Raw genomic sequence first — 21,428 nt, 5'->3', positions numbered from 1 at the left:
AACCCCCAGTATCTCAAAATGTGACCTTATTTGAAAATAGGCCCAATTAGTTAACAATTAGTTAACATGAGGTCATACTGCAATAGACTGGTCCACTATGACTTGTGTTCTTATAAAAAGAAGAAAATAGGATGTAAGACACACACATAAGGGGAACACTATGTAGGGTGATATGTCTACAAGCCAGGGAATGCCAAAGATTGTTAGCAAACCACCAGAAACTAGGAGAGTAGCATGGAACAGATTCTCCTGTGACAGCTCATGGAAGGAAGCAACCCTACCAATTCCTTGATGTCTAACTTACAGTCTCCAAAAATACAAGAAATAAATGTCTGTTGTTTAAGCCCCCCAGTCAGTGGTTCTTTGATATAGAAGCCTAGCAAACTAATACACCTTCTTCACTACTATGCCAGCAAATAGTCTCATTGGCTCATTAATGATTCCTTTTTTTAGCCCTGCTCCTGTATATTAAATGGGAATATTTGCATGTTAGCTGTGATCCCAGGAGTTAGCCTTCAAAATGATGGCTATTTTTAAAATGGACAATATCTTTAAGCAGTGCATTGGCCTTCCAAAGGATGAAAAATAGTGAGACTTAGAAGGAGAGCAAGACAGTTTGTCTTCTTCTTATACTTTCCTTTAAAAAATATTGTAGCAGCTCAGTCAGTACATACTAATAGTGAAAAACATTTTGATAGAACTATGAACATCAATCATAAATAGAGTCAATTGGGCTTTCAACCAATGTCCTTAGATGGGAGCTAAGCAACAGAAGGATTTCAAGTAAGAAAATAAATAATGAGAGGGGGGTGGAGCAAGATGGCGGAGGAGTAGGAGACCTGGATTTTGTCTCCTCTCGGGAATTCAGCTGGATAGGGATCAAACCATTCTGAACACCTGCGAACTCAACAGGAGATCGAAGAAAAGAAGAGCTATAACTCTCTGAACAGAAAAGCGACCACTTTCTGGAAGGTAGGACGTGCGGAGAGGTGAATCCCAGGCGATGTTCGGGAGGATAGACGGTAGGGGAGGGGCCTCTGTCGGCCACTTCTGGCAAGTGATAGAGCCACGGAGCACAAAATCGGAACTTTTAGAAGTCTTCTCCACTGAGGGACGTCACTCCGGTGGCTAAGTGGGGGGTGGAACCCTTGCGGGACAGTGTGGTCTCAGGACCCTCGGGGTCACAGAAAGACCGGGGGTGCCTGAGGGCGGCAGAGCTCCCAGGTATCGGAGCAGGGAAACCGGCTGCAGAGGCGGAGCCCAGGCGCGGGCTCTCAGCTCGGGGTGGCCATAAACCGTGATCCGTGGCACAGTCAGGCCACTGCTCCTCTAGCAGGGACCCAACAAGCGGCAGATCCGGGGAGACTCCCCTTCCTCCCCTGGGAGGAGCGGCGCAGGAGCGCACTGCAGGGATCTGCTGGGTTTGGAGACTCCACACGGGGTCTGGTGCCAGAGATAGAAATGCTCGGTCACAGGCCGGGTGAGCATGGAGTGTGGCCGGAGACCGGGGAGACGGGGGTGACTGACAGCTTTTCTCTGGGGGCTCACTGAGGAGCGGGGCCCCGAGTTCTCGGCTCCTCCGGGGCGGAGATTGGGAGGCCGCCATTTTCACTCTCTGCCTCCAAAGCTGTACGGAAAACTTTCAGGGAACAAAAGCTCTGGAGAGCAAACCTGAGCAGATTACTTAGCCCGGTCGGGCAAAGGCGGTGCAATTCCACCTCCGGCAAAGACATTTGGAAACCACGGCAACAGGCCCCTCCCCCAGAAGATCAGCGAGAACAGCCAGCCAAGACCAAGTTTACCGATAAATAAGAACGGCAAAACTCCAGCGCTAGGGGAATAATGCACATAGAATTCATGGCTTTTTTACCCTGATTCTTTAGTCTTTCAAAGTTAATTTTTTTTAACTGTCCTTTTTTTTTTTTTGAATTTTTCTTTTTCCCTTTTTCAACCAACATCTTATCAATCCCTTTTTTAAAAAAATATTTTCTTTAAAGATTTTATTTATTTATTTGCGAGAGAGAGAATGAGAGAGAGCACATGAGAGGGGGGAGAGTCAGAGGGAGAAGCAGACTCCCTGCCGAGCAGTGAGCCCGATGCGGGACTCGATCCCGGGACTCCAGGATCATGACCTGAGCCGAAGGCAGTCACTTAACCAAATGAGCCACCCAGGCGCCCTAAAAAAACATTTTTATTTTTCATTTTTACAGTCATATTCTATCCCTTCATAGTAGTTACCCGTATTTTTGGCATATATATTTAAGTTGTTCTCTCTTTAAAATTTTGAGATAGTTTCCTCTAACAGATCAAAATATACCCTAAATCTCTAGTGTATGGTCTTTTTTCTACTCCCCTGCCTGATCACATTCTCTGCCTTTTTTTTTTAAAGATTTATTTATTTATTTGAGAGAGTGAGAATGAGAGAGAGTACATGAGAGGGGGGAGGGTCAGAGGGAGAAGCAGGCTCCTCGCTGAGCAGGGAGCCCGATGCAGGACTCGATCCCGGGATTCCAGGATCATGACCTGAGCCGAAGGCAGTTGCTTAACAAACTGAGCCACCCAGGCGCCCCTTCTTTTTTTTTTTAAATCCTCTTCTTTCGTTTTCAAACAACTTCTTATCAATTCCTTTTACAAAATTTTTTATAATTTCCATCTTTATAGTCATATTCCATCCCTTCATCATATCAACCCTTATTTTTGTACATATATAAGTTTTTCTTTCTTTAAAATTTTGGGAGGCACTTTCTTCTAACAGACCAAAATACAACCCAAATCTAGTGTGTGGCACTGATCTATATACCAGCCTGATCATATTTGATCACATTCTGGTTTTTTTTTTTTTGGTTTTGTTCTGTTTTTGTTTATTTTTATCTTTATCTTTTTCTTTTTCTTTTTTCTCTCTTTCCCTTTCTTTTCCCACTGTTTCAGGTCTTTTCTGATTTGTTTAGAGTATATTTTCTGGGAACGTTGTTACCCTGTTAGCATTTTATTCTCTCATTAATCTATTCTCCTCTGCACAAAATGACAAGACGGAAAAAATCACCTCAACAAAAATAACAAGAGGTAGTACCCACTGCCAGGGACCTACTAAATATGGACATTAGTACGATGTCAGATCTAGAGTTCAGAATCATCACTTTAAAGATACTAGCTGAGTTTGAAAAAAGCATGGAAGTTATTAGAGAAACCCTTTCTGGAGAAGTAAAAGAACTAAAATCTAACCGAGTAGAAATCAAAAAGGCTATTAATGAGGTACAATCAAATATGGAGGCGCTAACTGCTAGGATAAATGAGGCAGAAGAGAGAATCAGTGATATAGAAGACCAAATAATGGAAAATAAAGAAGCTGAGAAAAAGAGAGATAAACAACTACTGGATCACGAGGGCAGAATTCGAGAGATAAGCGATACCATAAGATGAAACAACATTAGAATAATTGGGATCCCAGAAGAAGAAGAAAGGGAGAGAGGGGCAGAAGGTATAATGGAGCAAATTGTAGCAGAGACTTCCCTAATTTGGGGAAGGAAACAGGCATCAAAATCCAGGAGGCACAGAGAACCCCCCTCAAAACTAATAAAAATAGGTCAACACACTGACATCTAATAGTAAAACTTACGAGTCTTGGAGACAAAGAGAAAATCCTGAAAGCAGCTCGGGAGAAGAGATATGTAACCTACAATGGTAGAAACATTAGATTGGCAACAGACCTATCCACAGAGAACTGGCAGGCCAGAAAGAACTGGCAAGATATATTCAGAGCACTAAATGAGAAAAATATGCAGCCAAGAATACTATATCCAGCTAGGCTGTCATTGAAAATAGAAGGAGAGATAAAAAGCTTCCAGGACAAACAAAAACTAAAGGAATTTGCAAACACAAAACCAGCCCTACAAGAAATCTTGAAAGGGGTCCTCTAAGCAAAGAGAGAGCCTAAAAGCAACATAGACCAGAAAGGAACACAGACAATATACAGTAACAGTCACCTTACAGGCAATACAATGGCACTAAATTCCTATCTTTCAATAGTTACCCTGAATGTAAATGGGCTAAATGCCCCAATCAAAAGACACAGGCTATCATACTGGATTAACAAACAAGACCCATCGATATGCTGTCTGCAAGAGACTCATTTTAGACCCAAAGACACCCCCAGATTGAAAGTAAGGGGGTGGAAAACCATTTACCATGCTAATGGACACCAAAAGAAAGCTGGGGTGGCAATCCTTATATCAGACAAATTAGATTTTAAACCAAAGACTGTAATAAGAGATGAGGAAGGACACTATATCCTACTTAAAGGGTCTATCCAACAAGAAGATCTAACAATTGTAAATATCTATGCCCCTAACATGGGAGCAGCCAATTATATAAGGCAATTAATAACAAAAGCAAAGAAACACATCGACAACAATACAATAATAGTGGGGGACTTTAACACCCCCCTCACTGAAATGGACAGATCGTCTAAGCAAAAGATCAACAAGGAAATAAAGACTTTAAATGACACACTGGACCAAATGGACTTCACAGACATATTCAGAACATTCCATCCCAAAGCAACGGAATACACATTCTTCTCTAGTCCCCATGGAACATTCTCCAGAATCGATCACATCCTAGGTCATAAATCAGGTCTCAACCGGTACCAAAAGATTGGGATCATTCCCTGCCTATTTTCAGACCACAATGTTTTGAAACTAGAGCTCAATCACAAGAGGAGAGTCGGAAAGAACTCAAATACATGGAGGCTAAAGAGCATCCTACTGAAGAATGAATGGGTCAACCAGGAAATTAAAGAAGAATTTAAAAAAGTCATGGAAACCAATGAAAATGAAAACACAACTATTCAATATCTTTGGGATGCAGCAAAGGCAGTCCTAAGAGGAAAGTATATAGCAATACAAGCCTTTCTCAAGAAACAATAAAGGTCTCAAGTACACAACCTAACCCTACACCTAAAGGAGCTGGAGAAAGAACAGCAAATAAAGCCTAAACCCAGCAGGAGAAGAGAAATACTAAAGATCAGAGCAGAAATCAATGAAATAGAAACTAAAAGAACAGTAGAACAGATCAACGAAACTAGGAGCTGGGTCTTTGAAAGAATTAATGAGATTGATAAACCCCTGGCCAGACTTATCAAAAAGAGAAGAGAAATGACCCAAATCAACAAAATCATGAATGAAAGAGGAGAGATCACAACCAACACGAAAGAAATAGAAACAATTATAAGAACATATTATGAGCAACTCTATGCCAGCAAATTAGATAACCTGGAAGAAATGGATGCATTCCTAGAGATGTATCAGCTACCAAAACTGAACCAGGAAGAAATAGAAAACCTGAACAGACCTATAACCACTAAAGAAATTGAAGCAGTCATCAAAAATCTCCCAAAAAACAAAAGCCCGGGGCCAGATGGCTTCCCAGGGGAATTCTACCAAACATTTAAAGAATTAATACCTATTCTTCTGAAACTGTTCCAATAAGTAGAAATGGAAGGAAAACTTCCAAACTCATTTTATGAGGCCATCATTACCTTGATCCCAAAACCAGACAAAGACCCCATCAAAAAGGAGAATTACAGACCAATATCCCTGATGAACATGGATGCAAAAATTCTCACCGAAATACTAGCCAATAGGATCCAACAGTACATTAAAAGGATTATTCACCACGACCAAGTGGGATTTATCCCTGGGCTGCAAGGTTGGTTCAACATCCGCAAATCAATCAACGTGATACAATACATTAACAAAAGAAAGAACAAGAATCATATGATCCTCTCAATAGATGCAGAAAAAGCATTTGACAAAGTACAGCATCCTTTCTTGATCAAAACTCTTCAGAGTATAGACATAGAGAGTACATACCTCAATATCATAAAAGCCATCTATGAAAAATGACAGCGAATATCATTCTAAATGGGCAAAAACTGAGAGCTTCCCCCTAAGGTCAGGAACACGGCAGGGATGTCCACTATCACCACTGCTATTCAACATAGTATTAGAAGTCCTAGCCACAGCAATCAGACCACAAAAAGAAATAAAAGGCATCCAAATCGGCAAAGAAGAAGTCAAACTCTCACTCTTTGCAGATGATATGATGCTTTATGTGGAAAACCCCAAAAACTCCACCCCAAAACTGCTAGAACTCATACAGGAATTCAGTAAAGTGGCAGGATATAAATCAATGTACAGAAGTCAGTGGCATTCCTATACACCAACAACAAGAGAGAAGAAAGAGAAATCCCTTTCTCCTTCTGTAAAAGGAGTCGATCCCTTTTACAATTGCACCCAAAAGCATAAGATACCTAGGCATAAATCTAACCAAAGAGTCAAAGGATCTATACTCAGAAAACTATAAAATACTCATGAAAGCAATTGAGGAAGACACAAAGAAATGGAAAAACGTTCCACGCTCATGGATTGGAAGAACAAATATTGTGAAGATGTCAATGCTACCTAGAGCAATCTACACATTCAATGCAATCCCCATCAAAATACCATCCACTTTTTTCAAAGAAATGGAACAAATAATCCTAAAATTTGTATGGAACCAGAAAAGACCCCAAATAGCCAGAGGAATGTTGAAAAAGAAAAGCAAAGCTGGCGGCATCACAATTCCGGACTTCCAGCTCTATTACAAAGCTGTCATCATCAAGACAGTATGGTACTGGCACAAAAACAGACACATAGATCAATGGAACAGAATAGAGAGCCCAGAAATGGACCCTTAACTCTATGGTCAACTCATCTTGGACAAAGCAGGAAAGAATGTCCAATGGAAAAAAGACAGTCTCTTCAACAAATGGTATTGGGAAAATTGGACAGCCACATGCAGAAGAATGAAACTGGACCATTTCCTTATACCACACACAAAAATAGACTCCAAATGGTTGAAAGACCTCAATGTGAGACAGGAGTCCATCAAAATCCTAAAGGAGAACACAGGCAGCAACCTCTTTGACCTCAGCCGCAGCAACTTCTTCCTAGAAACATCGCCAAAGGCAAGGGAAGTAAGGGCAAAAATGAACTATTGGGACTTCATCAAGATAAAAAGCTTTTGCAAAGCAAAGGAAAGAGTTAACAAAACCAAAAGACAACCGACAGAATGAGAGAAGATATTTGCAAATGACATATCAGATAAAGGGCTAGTATCCAAAATCTATAAAGAACTTATCAAACTCAACACCCAAAGAACAAAGAATCCAATCAAGAAATGGGCTGAAGACATGAACAGACATTTTTCCAAAGAAGACATCCAAATGGCCAACAGATACATGAAAAAGTGCTCAGTATCGCTCGGCATCGGGGAAATCCAAATCAAAACCTCAATGAGATACCACCTCACACCAGTCAGAATGGCTAAAATTAACAAGTCAGGAAATGACAGATGTTGGCAGGGATGGGGAGAAAGGGGAACCCTCCTACACTGTTGGTGGGAATGCAAGCTGGTGCAGCCACTCTGGAAAACAGTATGGAGGTTCCTCAAAAAGTTGAAAATGGAGCTACCATATGACCCAGCAATTGCACTACTGGGTATTTACCCCAAAGGTACAAAAGTAGGGATCCAAAAGGGTACGTGCACCCCGATGTTTATAGCAGCAATGTCCACAATAGCCAAACTATGGAAAGAGCCAAGATGTCCATTGACAGATGAATGGATAAAGAAGAGTGGTATATATATACAATGGAATATTATGCAGCCATCAAAAGGAATGAAATCTTGCCATTTGCAACAACGCAGATGGAACTGGAGGGTATTACGCTGAGTGAAATAAGTCAAACAGAGAAAGACATGTATCATATGGCCTCACTGATACGAGGAATTCTTAATCTCCGGAAACAAACTGAGGGTTGCTGGAGTGGGGGGTGGGGTGGGAGGGATGGGGTGACTGGGTGATAGACACTGGGGAGGGTATGTGCTCTGGTAAGCACTGTGAATTGTGCAAGACTGTTGAATCTCAGATCTGTACCTATGAAACAAATAATGCAATATATGTTAAGAAAAAAAAAAAGAAGAAGGTAGCAGGAGGGGAAGAATGAAGGGGGGGGAATCAGAGGGGTAGACGAACCATGAGAGATGATGGACTCTGAAAAACAAACTGAGGGTTCTAGAGGGGAGGGGAGTGGGAGGATGGGTTAGCCTGGTGATGGGTATTGAGGAGGGCACGTTCTGCATGGAGCACTGGGTGTTATGCACAAACAATGAATCATGGAACACTACATCTAAAACTAATGATGTATTGTGTGGGGATTAACATAACAATAAAAAAATTTAAAAAAATAGAAAATAAATAATGAGGTACCTTTGTATCAGGAAGGAGAAGGGGACATGGCTTTCATCATTTGGGAAACCAAATGAGATCCACAAAAACAAACCACTGCTTAGAAAATAGAAAAAAAAAGGTAGTAATATCAAGGGAAGATCAACTGTCAGCACCTGGATTGAAACCATGACCTTCCAAGTTCTAGAAAAATTTGGACTAGGCATTATTCCTACTACTACCCTACACTCCCAGCTTCCAGGTCTTTGTTAACACATTTGATATATGTAGTTCTCAAACTTTCATGTGCATGAGAATCAGCTGGAGGGCTTCTAAAACACATTTCTGGGTTCCAACCAATTTCAATTCAGTAGATCTGAATGCGACCAAAGAATTTCCATTTCTAATAAATTCCCAAGTGATACTCCTGCTGCTGGTCTGGGGATAATACTTTGAGAACTGTTGGACTATATCAATGTTGTCAAGCCTGTCTGATGAAGATACTCATCTGGAGGAGCTTATTTTAAAAAATAAAGAACACTAGGTCCCATGCCAGACTTTCTGACTCATAACCTCCAGAGGAGAGACCTGGATTTTCTATTTTAACAAACTTTGGATGATCAGTATAATTAGTTAACTTTAGGAAATGCTACACCAAATCTCTGAGTTCACTTACAGCATCTATCATTTTCCCATGTGGTATCAATGGGGGGGTTTTGCAATATGGCAGTAATTGTATGATGAGTTAAGAGTAGCACAACTGGGTTCTGTAACCCTAATCTATTTGCCCTGTAGACCAAACATAGAACGTCAGCCCTTATTTTCATGAACAGATGGCCCTGGGAGACAGTCTTTCTTAATACCAACGGGCCTTGGTACCATGATGCAGTCCAGAGACCAACCTGAAATAGGCCCAGATCGTGTAGCCTTTACTGGCGACTCTACTACTTCTCTTCTGTTCCTTACTATCCCATAACCCACATCTTGCTCTGAATATTAATGGAGGCTCTAGCCTCAGGCTGTTTCCTCTTTAATGTCACAAGTACTTATGTGTGAGTTTTATTTCAAAACCACCTTCTCATTTTTTGCAGGAATATTCTTGCTGGCACCTGCAGGGGACATCCCATTGGTTCAGCAGCTGGCTGTTGGTAATTCAAGTTAACTCCTTAAAGGGCGATTGGAGGTTTGCAAAGAGCTTATAGCAAAATTGCCTGGGGCCCTATTATGCCTGTGTGCTGCTTTGGCACACACATGATTTCTCTCTCTCTGATTCAAATTCCAGCTGCTTACTCAAAATTGAGGTATCCTGTAAATGGCTTTCTTTGGGCCATCTTTTACCTCTGGGGACTTACAGTGGTCTTAAGAATAATGGCCTCACACATGTCATCTCTAATCTTTGCAGCAACCCTATAAGTTGGGTGTTACTCTGTTTTACAGATAATGAAACTGAGGCTAAGGGAGATTAAATATAGAATCTTCAAGGTCACATAATTACCTAGTGTCAGTCAGGATTCAAACCCAGGACTATCCAACCTTAAAGACTGAGCTGCCTCTATAAGACTACACTATTCTGCCTTTGAAGAAATGCTGGATGAAGTTGGAGAGCAATATTTCAGTTTGTTTTTTCTCCTTGAGTTTCTAAGTTTGCATTTAAACTTTTGCCAAGTGAGATAAGATTGTGGCGCTCTTTCTCAGCTTTGTCTGTTACCTCCACAGAATCTCTGCCAAAGCCAAGTGTAAATATATAACTAGTTCTGTGACTGGAAAGCCAAGCATTGAATGGTTATTCAGAAAGTGTGGCTAACTGCCTGCTTTAAGTAACATACAGATGGTTTGAATTATCCTGAATTATTGCTTTTGCTCAAACTCATAGCTCATTGTTGCACATATTCTTTGTGTTCTTTCTTTCACCAGCAAGGACTTGTTGAATGCCAAGTCTATGTCACACAACAGACACAGAGATGAGATACATATTCCCTGCCTTGGCCATGCAAAGAAGATGGGCAAATAAGCCAGCGAGTTACAGCACAGACAGAGGTTTTATCATGAAGACTTCCTGAAAGAACTGATACTTGAGCTGAAACTCATGAGAGGTGAGTTAGGCTTAATCACATAGAGAAGAAAAGGGAGTATCCAGCATAGAAGGAACAGCCTGTGTGAAGCAGCACAAAGGCGTGGGATGGCAGTATGGCATTGCTGGAAAACAAGGCAGACATGGAAGAGGACACCAGAAGCTCAGGGGAGACTAGATTGTAGAAAGCCCTATGGACTAAGTTAAGTTGTTTTAACTTTATTCTGAAGGCCATAGGAAAATGTTAAGGATGTTAGGAAGGAAAATAACATGAACAGATTTTCATCTTATTAACAAAATATCACAGTGGCAGCAGCTGGAGATAATGGAAGGGTCCAAGACCAGATGTAGGACACAAGTTACTGGGGTAATTCAGATGGGACATGATGGAGGCGTAGATATAGACCATGGCAGTGAAGCTGGAGAGACAGAATTAAGAAATACTTGTAGATTTAACAGAACTTAAAGGATGGTTAGATATACAGAAAAGAGATGAAGTCAATTGTTTGTTTTCCTTTGTTCCAAAGTCTTATTGAAAATATATTATTATCTTTTCCCCAATCCCTGCTTATTCTCTTAGTATGACATTCACTTAATTTGCTTGACTATCTCTTATTCTTCCCCAGCAGCAGCAGCATCACCCACTACCACCACGGCAGCAATCAGCAAGAATTTATGGAGCACATATTACTGATCATACTTTGTCCAATCTTGTAACAGATTTACACCCCTCTGCTTTATTCCTGCATTTCTATGAGTAGTCTCTTTTTGGTTTAATCTTGTGTTTTTAATGGCATTGTGTTTTCTTGGTGTGTAATATTTTTTTTAAAGATTTTATTTATTTATTTGACATACACAGAAAGAGTGCACATGCACAAGCAGGGGTCGTGTCAGGGAGAGGGAGAAGAAGGTTCCCTGCTGAGCAGAGATAACCCCCCTCCAACGTGGGGCTCAGTCCCAGGACCCTGGGATCATGCCTTGAGCCAAAGGCAGCCGCTTAACCGACTGAGCCACCTAGGCGCTCTTCTTGGTGTGTAATTCCTTCTGCCCTTCCTGTGCCATAGCATTTCAGTGCTTAAGTTCTCATGTTTTCTATGTACACCTGTCATTTAAAAAATTATTTTCTCAAGGTAATGCTGCACAAATATTTCTTTTCCATTTTCAAAGCATTTAAAAGGATTCAACAGTTAAGTTGTAAGTTAAATCAATAAACTAATGAAAACTATAATCAGCAATTACTAACTTTCATTAAGAAATCAAGTAAAGACTATTGTTCATTTACTAAGGCTCTGGTTTACTTGTTTCCAAAAAAGAGTACACTATACTTTCCTCAAAGAATTCATAAGACGAAAATTTTCTATTGTCCTCATATGGGCAAATTATGTTCATTTTATTTCACAAGCTATCCATTTTCAGCAATACCTTAATTTATCTCTAGGTATAGAGTTAAAATCCAGCTCTATACTAAGGTAAGAAGAAATGACATAGCTAACTAAAAGACAAGTTATTTTATATGCAGACTTATATTTATCTCATTTATTCTTTTTCTAAAAGTAATCATCCCATACTCAACAAATATTTACAGTTGTTTTCTTCAAGAAGTATAAAAAAGACTCCCTTATGCCACTCAAATTTACAGACTAGACAAAATGACATAACACAGACTCTTAACTATAGAGAAAAAACATGGTTACCAGAGGGAGAGGTAGGAGGAGGGATGGGTGAAATAGGTGATGGGGATTAAGAGCACACTTATCATGATGAGCATTGAGTAATGTATAGCATTGGTGAATCACTATATTGTACACCTGAAACTAATATAACACTGTATGTTAACTATACTGGAATTAATTTTTTTAATGGCATAATATCAAAGAGGAAGACTAAATAGAGAAACAATTGTCCACCCTTACCCATAGTGCGCATACCTAGTTGTCTTAAGCATTACTCACATAGATTGCAGTCTGGCCACTTAGCCTCTCCATCAAGTTTTTATTGAGTAATTTCTGTGAGCTTAGTACTGTTCTAGGCTCTGTAGGTACAAGAGATACATAAAACATAAACATGGGTCCTGCCCACAAGGAGCTTACAATGTGATTGAGAATTTTGTTAAAACAAAGTATAAAAGCTCTTAAAAATACATTTTGTACAAATTATTTTTATATAAAAAGGCACTTCAGATAATAAAAAAAATAAAGCCTTAGAACCTGAATGAAATGGAGAAATACTTTTATCCATGGGATGAGCTTAGAGATATTTTGAATTAACAAAATATTCAGTAAAAGCCTGGATTAATGAAAAATATGAGCACAAATATTTTTAAGACAACAATTAAACATTGAAGTATTCATCATCATTAAAAGTATATCAAGCTAAGTATATCTTATACAGATCCTTAAGGTACCTGAATAATTATCTTAGCAATAAGTTTCTTTTGAGTGTGCCTCCAACTACTGAAGATGTTGAAAAATTTTTTTCTCTTAAATAGTTTATATGGCTCCTTTATAATCTGGGTTCTATTATTTAATTTTAAAAAGTCATTCTTATAGACAGTAAAAATGTGGAGTAATTCAACTCTGTCTGAATTTTCATATATTTCATGGACCAAAATCCACTTATAACTGTAAGACACATATACACATTTACATATAAAACATAATGACTCTAGTTTTCTCCTCCCTCCTTGGGAGAATTTGGATAAATGTAGCTTCTCATAGAAGCCTAATTTTCCAACCCTAATATTCCCTGTATGCCATTCCCTTATATGCCACTCCTCTTCACAATACCCTCTCCTGAGGGCAGCATAGTTGGGTGTATATTTTTGTTTGTTTGTTTATTTCACATTGGCTTGTGGTGGTGCTGTAGGAAATCTGTAATCGGAGGGAGGTGGGAGTAGGCAGGAATTCGTTCTTCCAACACAAAAGTCACAGGTCTAAAATTACACGATATATTATATGTAGTCAAGAACCAAGTCTATACAACTCAGCTGCAAAGCATATTAATATCACGGATTTTTTTTGCATATGTATTCCACAGAGCTCTACAGTAGGTACTATAATTACAATAAAACTGTAGATCAAGCCCCGTTTCTCTAACTCTTTGGCAGAAATTCATTTTATTTTGAGGGCTAGTTCTATTCTCATTGTAACCTCATTACGTAATTATGAGAATCAATGTTTATGCAAGATAATTTAAAAAATGAGGAGGAAAGCACTTGTTAAAAATCAGTGTGTTGCTGAATCATGATCCTGAATATTTGAGAACATATGTTACAGAACTTATTATTTTGGGTGAATTTAATGAAATGGATACATTTCTGTGGATTAAAAATTAAAGCTTCAAAAGTATTTTATACATACATATACTGTCTTTCCATCAGATTTCAAACTAATTGGACAAAGATCATTCCTAATTATGTGAGAAATATCTTTACCAAATAGTCATTATTTTTCAAACTTTTCCAATCATTTTATTACCTTATGACATTCACCTATAGAATTTTAATAAACATTATCATGTTAAACCACAAGTGATTATTCTGCCTGGATTAGCATTTTATTTTAGATTTTATTAATTTATTTGACAGTGAGAGAGGGAACACAAGCAGGGGGAGTGGGAGAGGGAGGAGCAGGCTTCCTGCGGAGCAGGGAGCCGATGTGGGTCTTGATGTGGGGCTCGATGCAGGGCTCGATGCGGGGCTCGATGCGAGGCTTGATGTGGGGCTCGATCCCAGGACCCTGGGATCATGACCTGAGCCGAAGGCAGACGCTTAATGACTGAGCCACCCAGGTGCCCCTGGATTAACATTTTTAAATCAGAAAAGTTTAACATAAAATTTCCCAAGTTAAATAGCAACATGGAAATAAAGGGCTTTCTATCACATTCATTTAAATTTGCAACTGCTAATATTGTACATAAATGTTACTTTTGTTGAGAATTTACCAAATAAGGAGCATCTTTCTTGGTGTCAAATACTGTACTAGTGCTAACAGATCTATGAAGAAAATATAAGAAAAGGGTCCTGTCCACCATGAAATAGAATTTTTGTTAAGGGAAAAAGACATACATAATGAAAATATTTGAAGAATAATACAATAATCATCAAAATGATCACTGTGTAACTTCAGAGTAGCATAGAGTTAAGAAGAGAAAAAAGATACTTTAACTGTTCAAGACCCAAGGGCAAGGTCAAATTTGTACATGTGGGAGAAGTGTAGGTTTTACATGGGGAAAAATAATCATGAGGTATTATAAGCAAGAACAGCATCAAGAGATTTGAAGTTGATTCTGTCCATGACATGTAAGCCTACACAATCAGGAAGCCAGTTTGTAGTTGAAATTGAGAACTCATATTATACAGTTGGAGATAAGTCTGGATAAAGAATTTATTGCAGTCAGTACTTACTGAGTATCTACTGTGTTAGACTCACTTTACATACATTATCACAATAACCCCACAGGTAAGTATTATTATCTTTAATTTATAGATTAATTCATTGAGATTCAATGCAATCAATTAAATTTCTCAAAGTCATGGAGTTAGTGAGTGACACAGCCAGATTTAAATCCAAGTTTCATTCCAAAACCCATGCTTCTATTACTACATCACATTGTCTTAGAAATGGAATATTATTGAAACAGATCTCACATCCCCACTGTACTATAGAAAGAAAATAAACCTGGAATCAAAGAACTTACACTAGATCTAAATTCTTACTTATATTAGCCATGTGACGTTGGGCAAGCCCTCTGCAGCCTTAGGCCTCTTTTGTACAAATAAAAAAAATATATGGCAACTAGACAACCACATAGATGGATGATGGGCAGATAGCAGTAACAGAAGCATGGGCATTCTTATGATTGCTGGCAAATTCTACTTGCTCAATAAAACTCACTGAATTTAAACCTGAATAAAGGGATTGTGTCTGGCATCATCTGTGTGTGAGTTACATAAAGCCGTTTAAAATACAAGTTTGAGTGAAAATAATTGTGGTTTCCAGCTAACCCGCAACTGACTCAACTATTGAAAGGAATGACTCACTGTTTTGGTTTAATCTAGTTGGCAGGGAGGACGGTGGAGCCGCAGTATATGCTCCTATGGCAAAACTACTGATACCATATTATCGTGTCTTCCTAAGATGTCCTTGTAGGTGACAGCATGGCCCTTAGTACAGTGCTTAAAGAAGGACACTCAATAAATATGTGTTGAATTAAGTGAATGAGGAGAGGAAAAAGAAGGAGGAAGGTGCGGGGTTGGGGAAGAGAGGCAAGAGAAAGAAAGATTGGTTGAATTTACAAACAGGTAAGGACATTAGCTGAAAGACATCCAATGACTCAAAAGTATTTGTTAAAAGCTCATAGAGTTTCTCATTTCAATTCAGATAAAATAGATTTCTTTATTTCTCAAAAAGTAATTTGATATTGAATAACTATGTCACTTATTAATTTTACCTTTTTGTATGCCATGTGGGAAGAAAGTTTAAGAAATCCTGAACAGATAGTGGTAAATCAGAGGGCTGTGCCTGGATTTTTATTGCTCTAACACAACAGCTAATCATGTAACCTCAGTATTGTTTCCTGTGACATTTCAGGAAAACCCTTAGCTGCATCCACTCCTTTCAGTCTTCAAAGACAAATAACACTTACATTGATTGCTGAGTTACACAGTGACACATAACCAGAATACAGACCTAAAGATGTTTAGTTCCAAGCTTAGCCCAGAGGGACACGGTATCTCCAATACATTCATCACACATCTGGCATAAGTATCTTTTGTCACGATGCCCTCTTGCCTCCATCCGGCACCCTCTTCTATCCCATTAAAGTTTATGTCCTATTAATTGAATTCTTTCTCTCAAAATGTTGACTTTTCACTGTTGAAAGCTTATACTGATTTTTTCAAACTCATTATAAAATCAAAACTACCATAAAATGCAAAGATGTCCACACTGGTTGAGATTCAGGCAAAGGTTTGAAGTTGCGGGAAAACTCCTAGAAATTGGGTTTTTCTTTTTCTCACTTTTTCACCAATCATTATCTGTGAAATCACCCCCAGCTTCTTAAAAATGTCCTCAAAACCTAGTCCCAGAAGCCAATTTAACACTCAAAGGCACAAATTATGATCATAAACCTGCTTTCAGTGGGTATTACTGGCAAGAAAAAACATTAAATTTTTTAAAAAGATGAAAATGAAGAAACAATCCAAATCAAACATAAATTCTCCTTCTCAGGTGGGAAGAAACACACAAACTCAGGGAAGCAGGAATTTCAATAAAAAGTCAGCTCCGTTCTTTCATTATCTGTTAGAATAGAGAGAGAAAGATGTAATAAGCATGGGTAAGGGTACTTTTTTTGTATGGTGTGAGGAGAAGGTGTAAGTGAGAAATACATATGTCTTAGACATCGAAACATTCTTGTTTGAAGTAATTACACGTATGTTTTGTAAATAAAAGCAATTTAAATAACTCTGGTATTTTGGATCACTTAAGCTTCTGAATTATTTAATTATGCTAAGTATATTTTTTTATGAGTAATTTTTCTGGTTTCCAAATTTGTAGTCCAGTAGAATAATCAAATCATGATGCTGTATCAATTGTAGACACATTGAGTGGTCAAATAATCTTGCCATAAAAACAAGCCCCAAATCAGTGTATAACTATACCCTAGAAGGATAAAAGGAAGAAAGCAAATTGAAATAACTATGAAATACAATTTTTCTCCTATCAAACCAATGGGGTGTGTGTGTGTGTGTGTGTGTGTGTGTTTTAAAATAATATACAGTGCTGGTTAGGATGAAGCAAAGCAGAAATTCTCCAACATTCCTGATGAAATTTCAAATCTCTATAGTTTTCTGGAAAGCAGTCACACTATATGCATCTTTAAAAAATATTAAAAATTTACATGCTATTTATTTCCTAAAGTAAACTTCTGATAAAAACAATCACAAATATTTTTAAATTGCATTTCAGTCTTTAGGTAATGATATATTTCCATTCGTTGTGGTGCCAAATTTGAACACAGATTATGATTAGTAAACTACAATGTATTCTTTTAATAGACACATGTAAGTATTAAAATTACTTTTTAAAGAATTTATAAATAGTCTGGGAAATGTTTCTTTTATGTTAAATTGGGTAAAAACAAGATACAATATGCACATATAATATTATCCTAAGTATGTAAAACAAAATCAAGGAAAGTGCAGGGGAAAAAGATGAAAAGGAATTTACTAAAATGATGGTGAGATTTTCTTGAGTAGTGGAAGTAAAGTTTAAGAAGCTGCTTTTCTTACAAACAATGAATCATGGAACACTTCATCTAAAACTAATGATGTAATGTATGGGGATTAACATAAGAATTAAAAAAAAGCTGCTTTTCTTTCTAATTTTCCTTATTTTGCAAAGTTTCTGTAGAGAGCCTGGCTTATTTTCATAATGAAGGGAAAGGACAATAGAATTTACTTTAAAAATTAAAAATGAAATGAGAATGAGCCCACCAATAAAGAAATGGGAACTGGATATCTCCCTTCTTTTCCTTTCATTTGTTTTCCAAGGAAATTTGTGTTTACAGAAAAAAAAAATGCACAGAATAGGTGGATTACATGCAGATATTTAAGAGAAGGATGTAGGACCATAAAGGTGAGTTGAGTAAAAATTTTATTGGCCCCAGGACTTAAGCTATGTTCCAGAATCAACCAGCTTATTGGTATCCTTTAGGCATTGTTGCACGCTACATCTCTATTGAAAAACACATTTTGATCTTCCCCTGAGAGACAGAAGTGATTATCTTTTAGTTACTTCAGTCATGGGAGAACAAATGGCCAAAGACATTGAGCTGCTTAAATGTCCACATCCGTCTTAACAACTTACATGGAGTAGTGTAGTCATTGAACCCAGCCTCACCCAGGGAATGAAGTAAAATGAACATGCTGTCTGTCCATTACAATGAAGAGTTCAACTTATTTGAAAAGCCAAGTACGCTATGTTTGAAAAAACATAATTAAAACTTTTCACCTTCTTTCATTAAAACAAAAAAGATCACACAGTAGAGTAATACCCAGATGACCATTTAACCCTACAGTCAATAACAGAGATATTGAAGTAAGGTGTTTGAGGAGGAAGCTAATGTTTGAAATTTAATATGACCAACTATGCATTGTATTCAGCATCATGTTCTGCTTTCTAGAGTGTCCCTTCATTGAAGTACACGTTTTCTACAAAGCAGGTCTAGTCAAAGGGCAAGCAAGAGTGTGCTGACCATGTGGGAAGTACACTGAGCTCTGATGTCAAATCAAAACAAGGTAGCTTAGCCTTAAAATCCTCCTGGACTCTGTTCTTCGTATGAAAAATCAGTGACGGGTGCCTGGGTGGTTCAGATGGTTAAGCGTCTGCCTTCGGCTCAGGTCATGATCCCAGGGTCCTGGGATCGAGTCCCACATCGGGCTCCCTGCTCCTTGGGAGCCTGCTTCTCCCTCTGCCTCTCTCTCTCTCTCTGTCTCTCATGAATAAATAAATAAAATCTTAAAAAAAAAAAAAAAGAAAAAAAGAAAAATCAGTGACATGCAGGATCTTTTACTGCATGAGACTTGACCAGTCACAAGATCAGCCTGGAGCCAGTCTGAGAATCTTAGTTGGAGGAAATCTAAGTGAAGTGGTAAAAACAATTCCTCGAAGGAATCTAGTCTTCCTAAATCAGGTGTGTGTGCTTAATTTGCACTTTGGTTCTTAGAGATATTCCGTCCTTGTCCCACGAAGGCAGATCAGAGCAGAGATGGGGGAAGGCTATGTTGTAAATCTAGACAGCTTCTAAATCTCACCTTTCCAACTGGTCACTCCACATCAAGGTTGAGGAGCACTGGTGGGGTAAGGAGGTGGAGCTGGATGCATAGTTGTTTGTGTGGTGCCTGATCTGTGAACAGACAGAGGGTTTCAGTGGACAGAATTATTGATGATGACTCCTTTTGTCAGATGACTCTTCCTTCAACATTCTTAAAGGGAAGCAGAGCCGAAACTCTATACATCAACTTGCATTGGCCATAGCCAACTAAATAAAGATATTTTAGATCTTATCTTCCCAAAACTATCTCATTTCTGCCTCCAAGCTTTGACACACCCTCTATTTCCTCTTACAATCTCACACCAGATATTACACAAGGGTAGAGACCATGCCTAGTATGACTTCTAAATCCCTAGAGCAGTTATCACAGCACTTGTTAAATACTGAATAAAAACTCACTGGCTCCAAATGATTGGTGTAGGTAAATCCAATTCTACCACCTTCTAGCTTTCAGTGACTTTCTGTTGCTCTTAGGATAAAGACCAAATTCTTTTTTTTTTTTTTTTTTAAAGATTTTATTTATTTATTCATGAGAGAGAGAGAGAGAGGCAGAGCGAGAAGCAGGCTCCCAAGGAGCAGGGAGCCCGATGCGGGACTCGATCCCAGGACCCTGAGATCATGACCTGAGCCGAAGGCAGACGCTTAACCATCTGAGCCACCCAGGCGCCCTAAAGACCAAATTCTTAACAGGACCTCAAAGGTCCTATCTGATCTAGCCTCTGCTGCAACTCCAACTTTGTTTGCTCAGACTGCACTAGCCATCTATGAATATCATGAACAGTGTCATCCTTCTTCCTACCGCAGGGCCTTTGTACTTGAAGCTTCCGCTGCCTACGGTATTCCTCCAATTCCCTCACCAGCTGGCTGACTCCTACCTGTCCTTCAGATCTCAACTTGGAATATCACTTCTTCAGAGAATATCCTGTTGACTAGGACTGGCCCCCCACTATGTGATACCCACTATTTTCTTTTCAGGAGCTCATTGTAGTTTGGAAACAAAGTTATTTTTGTGATTATTTGTTTAGCATTTGTTGCTATCTCTAGACTACAAGTTTCATGAGCACAGGGACCATGCCTAGTTTTGCCCACCATTGTGTCTCTGGCAGCTACCACAGTGCCTGGCACATAGGTCATGGACAGTCAGTATTTGTGGCATGAATGAACAATGCTGTTCTGTTGGCTGAGGCCCATCCCTGAACAATATTCTCCAAATAATAGCTTAAATTCATTGGATTCAATAAAAAATACTAAGAAAAAAATTTCCTTGGTATACATTTCTCACTAATGCTCTTACAAGAAGTAGCAGAATGAAATTAAATTCTCACAAAGAAGTGTTACAAGAAAAAACAGAAAGAAATCAAATTCAATGTTTCCTTCGTCAGTCTTTTTTATTGGATTCCTAGAGTTTTTTTTCCTTCAAAAGTTTAGTTAGATCATTTTAAACAGCATGCGCATGCCCATTTCAAGTAGCATAAATGATATAAGCTATCCAGACAGACATGTAGTTCTCCAATTCCTGACTGTGTTAAGCAAATAGATAATTTCGGTTTTAGGAAAGCAGTGTTATTTGAAGGACAATGAAATGACATGTCTTCTTTGTAACACAAATTACATTTTGGCCAATTTCTATTTCAGCACAAACAGAAGAGGTTCAGTGACACTTTTAATAGAAATATTGAGCACTACATCTGACACTAATGATGAACTATATGTTAGCTAATTGAATTTAAATTTAAAAAAAATATTGTGGCTCTGGAAGAGTGGTCAGAATTAAGGTCAGAGTAGGAAAAAAAAAAAAAAAACAGGATTTTCTATTTATTCTCTGAGACTTTCGGAATCCCCTGTGTGCCCCTGTTAAAGAACAATCTAGTTAGATTGGGTAGCTGCCCTAGAGGACCACTAGGTTTTTCTCTTCCTGCTATTATGCTACTTAGATTATTGTTTGGAGGCCTGCTTTAACTTAATACTTGGGGTTGCATTATTTGTTGGCTTAACTTGAAAAGCAGATACAACTGTAGGAATCTGGATATCATATGTCTGTCCAATGTCAAGTTAGCAGAAAGAGAAGGAACTGAAGGGGCGCCTGGCTGGCTCAGTCGGTGGAGCATGTGACTCCTGATCTCAGGGCTGTAAATTTGAGCCTCATGTTGGGTGTTGAGATTACTTAAAAATAAAATCTTTAAGAAGAAGGAACTGAAGAAATGAAGCGCTGCAAGGTAACATGGGATAGAGCCGGGAATGGGAAGCATGGTACAG

General features: G+C 38.6%; 1 protein-coding gene and 1 long non-coding RNA gene across 11 annotated transcripts in view; one reads left to right on the top strand and one right to left on the bottom strand.

Moving 5' to 3' along the window:
• The window catches only part of LOC129046456 (uncharacterized), an 81,615-nt gene extending 69,469 nt beyond the window's left edge, over nucleotides 1-12,146 (top strand). For 4 of the 5 annotated variants that reach the window (XR_010410902.1, XR_010410904.1, XR_010410901.1 and 1 more), the window contains 3 exons: nucleotides 9,358-9,414; nucleotides 10,181-10,359; nucleotides 10,967-12,146. This is a non-coding gene — a long non-coding RNA (uncharacterized LOC129046456). Of the gene's footprint in view, nucleotides 1-9,357; nucleotides 9,415-10,180; nucleotides 10,360-10,963 lie in introns of all 5 variants that reach the window. The other variant, XR_010410903.1, reaches the window with a different exon arrangement.
• Nucleotides 1-21,428, bottom strand: part of PTGER3 (prostaglandin E receptor 3) — a 193,257-nt gene that overhangs the window by 98,380 nt on the left and 73,449 nt on the right. For 2 of the 6 annotated variants that reach the window (XR_010410897.1, XM_064588979.1), the window contains 2 exons: nucleotides 19,153-19,244; nucleotides 12,295-16,636 (listed from right to left, as the gene is read on the bottom strand). The exons of 1 other annotated variant lie outside the window; for it this stretch is intronic. Coding sequence is in view for 4 of the 5 variants with exons in the window: in XM_064588979.1 (XP_064445049.1) it covers nucleotides 16,633-16,636; nucleotides 19,153-19,244 (96 nt within the window). In the remaining variant the exon portion in view is untranslated. Of the gene's footprint in view, nucleotides 1-12,294; nucleotides 16,637-19,152; nucleotides 19,245-21,428 lie in introns of those variants that run through there. 3 more of the 6 variants (XM_064588977.1, XM_064588980.1, XM_064588982.1) reach the window with 2 other exon arrangements.

Source organism: Mirounga angustirostris, unplaced genomic scaffold, assembly GCF_029215605.1.
Source record: "Mirounga angustirostris isolate CCGP_5_RB_7025 unplaced genomic scaffold, mMirAng1.0.hap1 SCAF_4, whole genome shotgun sequence".
Classification (NCBI taxonomy): Eukaryota; Metazoa; Chordata; class Mammalia; order Carnivora; family Phocidae; genus Mirounga; species Mirounga angustirostris.
The sequence above is the reverse complement of the archived record's forward strand: the minus strand, read 5'-3'. Positions and strand labels throughout refer to the sequence as shown.